The sequence below is a fragment of the Ornithodoros turicata genome, chromosome 5 (assembly GCF_037126465.1).
Source record: "Ornithodoros turicata isolate Travis chromosome 5, ASM3712646v1, whole genome shotgun sequence".
In the NCBI taxonomy this organism is placed as follows: domain Eukaryota; kingdom Metazoa; phylum Arthropoda; class Arachnida; order Ixodida; family Argasidae; genus Ornithodoros; species Ornithodoros turicata.
Genome location: NC_088205.1, coordinates 76951277 through 76959660, shown reverse-complemented (window position 1 = coordinate 76959660; position 8384 = coordinate 76951277). Strand labels below are relative to the sequence as shown.

General features: G+C 47.4%; 1 protein-coding gene across 1 annotated transcript; it reads left to right on the top strand.

Annotated features, from left to right (window-relative positions):
- The first annotated feature begins 361 nt into the window (after positions 1–361).
- LOC135396212 (BTB/POZ domain-containing protein KCTD16-like) lies at positions 362–4365 on the top strand. The gene has a single exon (XM_064627238.1). The coding sequence runs from the start codon at positions 411–413 to the stop codon at positions 1116–1118; it is 708 nt and encodes a 235-aa protein (XP_064483308.1). The 5' UTR covers positions 362–410; the 3' UTR covers positions 1119–4365.
- Positions 4366–8384: the final 4019 nt, after the last annotated feature.

Below are 8384 nucleotides of genomic sequence, written 5' to 3'. Positions count from 1 at the left end.
ATCACGCAGATAGCGGCCTGGCAGTTTTTCTGCACCACCTTATTGTCATGAACCTGTGTGTGTGTGAACCTGTGTGCGCCGCAAAAGCAACCACTATTCCACCACCGGTTACTCGCGCGATGCCAACCACAAAGCACGTGCAATATCGCAACATGTTCCGCATCCTGCCCTTTCCTTCGTTCCTTCCCGAGCCCCGCCAAGCATCCGCTGCCCAACTCTCGCACGGGCTCGCCGCCTGTCTATTCGTCCTCTCTCTCACCCCTACCGCTGGAACGTCCACCGCACAGGCGGCGCGAACCTCGCCACCGATCGATAAAAGCCCGGGCGCGCGCGCACCGCTCACTACCGCACACGGCTTCTTTCGAAGACTCCAGCACGGCCTCCCAGAGCATCTGGCGAGGCGGGCTGTCATGTCTTCCGCCGTGGTTGAGTTCAACGTAGGCGGAGTGTACTACGCCACATCACTCGACACGCTTCAAGGCAGCGCTATACTGTCTGAGCTGGCCACATCGGACACGGCTTGCCGTGATTCGCAGGGACGTCTGTTCGTCGACAGAGATGGGCCCCTCTTCCGTTACATACTCGACTTTCTGCGGTCCCACAAACTCCTCCTTCCCGAAGAATTCCGAGAGCTACAGCGGCTGAAGGCCGAAGCCGAGTACTATCAGATACCAGACCTGGTGGTTTGTCTTTCGCCGAACGATCCACAGTCCACGACTCTGGTGCCCTGTCCTGGACAACCGGGTTACGTAACAGTCGGCTACAGGGGAACGTTTGCTTTCGGTCGAGACGGGTTAGCTGACGTCAAGTTCCGTAAGCTGACCCGTATCCTCGTCTCTGGGAAGGTGACCATATGCAGGGAGATCTTCGGAGAATCGCTGAACGAATCACGTGATCCGGACCGTGGCCAGGACGACCGTTACACGTCGAGGTTCTTCTTGAAGCATAACTCCCTGGAGCAAGCCTTCGACAGCCTCCAGGATTCGAGATTTCGTTGCGTGTGTGCAGCTGGATCGGGTACTTCCGGTGGAGGTACCGGTGAACCTCTCAAGCCTGGGATGGACTCGGAGGAGAACCGCTGGAATCATTACAATGAGTTCGTGTTCGTTCGACCCTAAGCCGTGTATTGACTAGGGAGGAAGTAGCACCGAGGAATTGTGACACTTCCGCTTCAACTAGTCGTCGTCGGCTTCCTGTGGTCCTCTATGTAGGGAATCTACTCTTCCAAGACCTCCGAGATTGAGTACTTCTTCTTCTGGTTGGTTCGTGTCGATGTTGGTTTAGGGCTCGATATTTCGTACTGAACGCCGTTGTTAATGGCGGTTTCAAGTAATTTGAGTGAGTGGTGCGGGAGAGAGGAGGAATCTGTTTAAAGGTACGAAGTATATGGTTGGATGTAAGTTTAGCAAAGCTGCCACTTGTCATGGTAAAAGGTACCGTGTGTCTAGCTTCTAAACATATGATAGCAGAAGTAAGGTAGATGAACAACAGATTTCTATGATTCACCTCTTCAGGTATCCGCTTTCAATGTATCTCACTCTTTTTGTCGCGTCAGTGTTTTGTAAGTGCTCGAAATTGTTCTTGTAAGGGTTCGTGCGTGCAAGATGGAAATGGAACTTAAACTAAAATTTGGAATGCTAAATTAGTAGTGGACGTTTAAAAGGAAATTATCTGCTGAAGCACGGAGGTTTAACGCGGCGCATATGTGTAATTTTACTCCTGCCTGCATTTAATATAACCTAGGAGTGTTGCGCTATCACGTCACATCCCTTTTAGAGATTGGCGAATCAGGAACCCACTTCGTAGTACGAGTGCTGGATGCAGCCACACGTTAGGTTTTCTGGCGAAGCGCTAGTACTTGTAATTCACACTTAGCTGATATGATTACACTCCTACGTCTGAGGAGGTAACAGATTTGTTTTTTGTTTTTTGTTTTTTTTGCACTGCGTGTAACAGCAGTCGGTGATGCCTCACGTTGTGGAACCGAGTCATCAGTCATGGATTGATTGTTTCGAGCCGCAGGGAGAAACCGCTCTGTCGTCCGTAGGTTGTACTTATTAGGTTATCCGGGCCATTCCCGTTTCCGTTTAATCTCTGAGGAAAATTCCTATCTTCACGCTTTGACAATTTCATGGGCTGCGCCAATGGGCTTATGTTAACTCCTGCCATTTCGCGATACGCACATTACAGTGCTCCATGTCAGACTTGTTCAATACGTCTTCGAAGCAAAACATTGGCGCAGATGCGTCGTGCACATGATATGTGCTGCCATTCTTGCTAATTTTTAGTTCTCTAACTGTAACTCCAGTCACCTTCACCGACAAGTGTAATAGAGAGGCTCGCATTTGGTGACACCGAATTAAGTCATTTTAGAATTGATTCCAGGTAGACTTTTTTCTCAAGCCGTAGATCCCAACCTGCAATCGCAATCTACCAATCTGCACACACCTACTTCAGAAGTGGCGGTGTACATAACCTTCTTGTGCGTGAATGCTCTTCTCTGTGTATGGGATCGATAAACCCTTACCGCGTGAAGGGTGACTTTCTGAATGGTAGGGATCAGTATTCGCTCCAACTTTGCCTGGAGCTACCAGTTAATCATATTTGATAATGATCGTAGTCGTTGTCGATATAATCTAACGTATATTCATTCATCGTCTCGGACCGACCGTCCCCCAGAAGACACACGTAGCCGCGTCCTTTTCATAGCGTTACATCTGGAGAGAACCACATACCTCGCAAACAGCTAGGGTTTTAGTGCACGTAAAGCGACCCAAATAGCCAATCTTGCAACCTAAATTAAGTACGTCGGCACCCTGAAGCATGCTGGTGTGTTAGCTAGCCATTGTGCGTCCTTAATTGCCCATTTGGAGCCTCAGAATTCCGGAGCAAAATGCCGACGTAAATAACCCCATCCTGAGGGCTACTGGGTCCTGCCAGTTTCAAAGAGGTCTAAAAATAGAAACCGCCTTCGATTTCCAATGCCACTGCCTTGCTGGCTTTCACCTTTACTTTCGTTGTGTTGTTTCTGTTCGTTGCGCATCTACGCAATGTCGTTTAATGCACACTAATCAGGCGTGTACTTACCGCATCATGTTCGTCTTTTTTCTCGGAGCAGTCAATTAGCTCTTTAGGTACTGTATCATATTATACTGTGAACAGAAACGTGGGGTTCTCCGCAATTTTGATGTGTTGACAGGGTTCATTCTGTCTTTACACTGGAGAAGTGATTAATGATGTGACATTGTAATGATGATGATTTATATATATATAATATATATATATATATATACGTGTGTACTTACGCTGATGACGTCATCGAAAAGGCTGCTTCGCACGCGATCCTATTTTCTGGGGCTGGTCGCGTGGTTGCGGACTTTTCGACCAATCGCTCTCTTTTTTCCATGTGACGTAGTTCCGGTGGGGGGCCCTCGCTGCGAGAAGCCGGAACTCGTTGTTAAATTGACTTCCACATTACAATATTTCGGGATAAAAATGAAAAATGCATATCTTAACGTGCTGTACAAAGTGTGTAGTTGCGTAGTAGCTTTTGATGTGCAATCGCTATATGATACCGTATATTGGAAACATGAAACCCTGTTTGAGAGATCGAGTGTTCGTTTATCTCGCACTTATATGCCCGATTACTAAAACACACACCTATGTAACTCATACGACGCGCTTGATACAGTATTAGTTATGAATGTGTTCTGTCTGTGAGCGCTCGTTGAAAGATGATCATTATACTGACCAACCACGGGCGCACATATATCATTGATGAGATATGACGTGTCCATCATGAGAATAATGCATATGTGGACGTGCTTGTGATTAATGTATGTGATAACAGTAATATGAATCTCATGAAAGCTGTGATTGATTGATATCGAGAAAGGTGTCTCTGACGTTGACCGTCAATGTTTAGTATATAATCCTGACCACTCATTATCGTTTCACGTGGATATTGGTCGTTTGGAAATGTTCAATCAAAGTGTGTGTTTCGTGCGAGAGAGTCCGTGGTCGTATTTATATCTGTGTGCCTCGCCTATCGAACCTATTCTCGTATTTTTTTACAAGCTTAGGTTGAGCGTTGTATAATCCTTATGACGATAAGTTGCGGTACACTTCGCATTATCACATTATCGCAGAAGGCTGATAACACCACCTGTTGTCTTTTTTTTTACCCCTTATTCAACTCAAGAGGATATATCTTATAGTCTAAAAATGATTACTATGTAGAACTTTGTACGATATGTTGATGACGAGAAGTGATGCTATACATACATGCATAAATATAGATATATATATATATATATATATATATATATATAGTTGTAATGAAAATAAAAGTTGCATATTTGAAAACAGTGTCCCGTCTTATTCATAGTGATGCAGTGCCAAGGCTACGTCACTACATTGATCTGTAGAAAGCAACCTTCCTTGTGATTACGAAGCCATGTACCAACCCTCACCATTTCTGATTCCCTGTTAGCACCGAGGCACAACTATGGCTATATCAGAGCTGTTAAATCCTGCGCAGGTGGCTAGAGGACAGCAGAAAAGAGTGGTGGATAGCAGCGTACGACGCGTCCTCGGCAGACTTTAGGGGGCAGCTATGCCCACATCTGTCTGGGAAACCCTGAGAAAACACCTGAGAGTAGTCGCCGGTGTGGTTCGATCCTACCCCCAGGAGGCGCTGTATTAAGTCGTATTAAGCGCATAAGGGATGTACGATATTCGTAGTGTTAGCGTCGGATATGCCGTTTATTATTCCTCTACTCCCTCGATTACTCGTCTTGAGGTTAGCTTAGGCTTCTCTTTGTCGGTTTGTATTTCCCTCATTCTTTGGATGTTCATTTGTTTCTCCTTCAGTCTGATTTCCTCCGTCTGGCATTTTGCGAGGTTCTCTGTTCAAGCTGTTCTACAGCGATAGCTGTACGAGGGAACTATATTGTCAAAGTCACGGCGTGATTTCTGGCTTATTCGGCGCGCCATTGGTTTGCGCAGCAGCAAATCGGACTCCAGATTTTAAAAAAGCAAAAGAAAGGCTGCCGTCGTGCGGGGTGCAAGCGTAATCAGTATACCACTATCAATACGCGCTATCCGCGTATTCACACCAACGACATTCCCCAGAATACTTCAGCGGAAGACGCGAAAAACGTCATAGCTTTCTGCTGTCACGTGAGTGCGGGCGCTCTACGTCGTGTCTTCACGTACACTGCTAACCGTGGGGAATATCCTGCGACACAGCCACAAGATACTCCGTAGCAGACGACAGGAAAAGACACTGACGGTGTCGTCTGCTAAGTGTCGTCTGCTAAGTGCGCAGTACGCCACTCCCGGTATTCTGGCACGGTGTGAGTGCTCAAAACATCGCACGGGGCTTTAGTATTCACATACACACACTGGCTTGACGTAACAAGGGAAAAGATATAACACGGGGCGGAACTTAGGCTCCGTGAGCAGTGGTTTCGTTTTTTTCCTTCCACTAGAATCTTCCGTGAGGATCACACGGCAGGGGGCGGCCACGGAGAGTCCGTACGCCGCCCGGTTGGCCCGCCGCTGCTGCCCTGGAAACGGCGTAGCACATCGGGGGAAAAGCAGCCCAACGGGCATTGGCTGCACGAAGGCAACATGACCCAACAGTGAGGTAACACAAAGCGGTTGCGACGAGACGAAGTCGTGAAGACCTGTAAGTTAAGGAATGCGAAAGGGGGGGGGGGGGGGCGAACCCAGGAGACGAAGGCGGGACAACGAACAAGTACGCGAGCACGAAGCCGTGGCCACGAGACGTAAGCGGTCCCAGACGCGTGTACATGACCATTCTTTTTTGGTGGTAGCCAAGGTCGTGCTGAAGACTGGAGGTGGTGGGTTCGAATCCTACCACCGACTGTGTTGGGTGAGGTTTTCCCTGGGTTTTCCGAAGACTTTCCAGACGAATGTCCGCACAGTTTCCCCAGAAGCCGGCTCAGGACGCATACTAGTCCCCATGTCCTCCACTCCTTCCTGCTGTCCTCTCTCCATCTGTTCACGTTTGTACGTCGCTTATAGCAACAGTTGCTTCGCGGCGCTAGCGCTGAATTAAAAAGACCTTTTGAGGTGTTTCATTTTTGTAACTTCATTTTTTACTCCAAGGTTACACCACTGGACTGTGTGCTTTTTGTTTTTATTATATTTTCTTCTGCTCGAAATACAGTGATCGAAATCCGCGTTCCAAAATAAACTACTGTAAATAAATGTTATCTTACTATAAAATGCACTGTTGCACGCAGGAAACTGCGAACTTAACCTGGACATAAAGATGCAAACACCGAACTTGGACTAACCTAATAATAAACTAACCGACGTGCTCTTCCGTTGTGTCCGCGCTGCTAAGCATAACGACCGCTCAAATGTGGCTTTCGTTCGGTGAGACGACTTCGACAGACATCGAAAACTCGTGAATTTGAGTGGTTTAATTGTCATGTCGCGTTTTTAAACACGGCATATCATCTTACCAAGCAACGGAGCATTCTGCTTGATTTTCCCTGTTTCGAGAACGTGAATTTCGAGATCATGGATTTCGCAACCGGGAATGTCGAGGTCCTCCCAATAACACAGGCGCAACTTTCAACAACTTGTTTTCCACATGCCAAAGGAAAAACGCGACATTACATCCGTCTCTGCTCGCAGCATCATAGACGTCCACTAGCACGCAAAGTTATGCGTCGAAACCCTCATTCCCTCGGAGCGATTGTGCCACGTCATCGAGCTTTGCCAAAGGCAATCCCTCCACAATCGACCCAGCATATCCCCCTTGGATATTTATGCTACCTAAAATATGTGTAACCATGCCCGGTGTGCACCGACTGTCAGCTCTGCAATATGCTGCGCTCAGACAATACTGTCTATTCATGATGGACAATAACGGCAACGTGACAGCTATTTTCACCAGTGGATCGACGACAGCAGTTGGGTCTGCGTCTGGCTTTGTTGTCCCCGAACACAACTGGGAAGGAATGACACTGCCATACTCGCTGTGGCTGCATACGCGTCTGCAGTGCAATGGGGCATATATAGTGATTGAAAGGCTGAACTACAAGTCATAATATCGTTCCTACGTAACGGGTGTATACGGTACCTGCAGTCCACGACATCCTGACTGTGTACATGCAATCCAGGGATGCTGGCCATGACATCATATTTCAATGGATTCCTGGGCACGCAGGCACACGAGGGAATGAAGCGGCTGGTGAAGTAGCGGACTAGCACATCTGTCTTCATCAAAACCTCAAGTGCCGTACGCAAAAAGCAGATGTGGAAGACATATTGAGGTCTCTTACACAGTCTATGACTAGACAGCAATTGCTACAAGACGACGGGTACTCCTCGTTTGCTCCATCTAGTAGACCAGGAACTGAAATTCAGAGTTCCGTACACGATGCCTCGGTCTATCAAGACGCTCGTGCAAAGGTTCCGTTTGAACGTCCCGTACGGGCGCCAATTCCTCCATAAAATTGAGAAAGCCGATTCAGCGAAGTGTACGCTTTGTGCAACTCTCGAGGACACTGAGCACGTTCTCGTGCACTGTTCTACGTATATACACATCTCAAAGGGCTACCATGACATGTACGTACGTGTGAACTTGAAACGAATGCTCGTCCGTCTGAGTTTGCATTGGGCAACGCAGAGATTGCGGAGAAGTTTCTGAGTATCGAGTTTGGGCATGTGTGCAACGTTTGCGATAGGCTGTGGCTTCGGACCTATGTGGCCAATGCCGCCTAGATAACAGAAGGGCTCAGCACTATTTCAATTGACGTCACGCACGTTGCCCTGCTGTGGCTGTTGGGGATAGACAGATGTGACGTCACCGAAAGAGGGAAGAAGGGAAAAAGCTCCCTCAATGAAAATGTTTTGCAGCCGGTCCAGGCGCGTGACGTTATCGAAAGAGCGCTCAAGTATTGTTATCTAGGTGGCATTGACGTGGCGCCCGCACGCGCGCAACACGGCGAACAGTTGCGTAATAATGCATGATTTTTTTTAATTCGTTCTTGGGTGTGTTTCACTTTTTTGTTGTCGGTGTATATTTTCCTAGACAACAAGTATTGCAGTAGCCTGTCTTGACCCCATCCGATTGTATGGAGGGAGATGTAAGGAAGATTAATAATGGCAACAACTTTATTTTGGATGTGATAATTATTGGTGTTTCATCGCCGCAGGCGAATTTTGCGTCGACATCGCCACACGTTCATTAAGTTTCTTCAGCGTTGCAACAGCTTTCAGTACTTAAAAACAAGCAGTATGAGAAAAGAGGATAACCGATACAATGAAATTCTCAGGTCGTAGCAAAGTACACAAGCAATCTTCGGTCAATTCCACAACAAGAAACGCATGCTTTATAAATG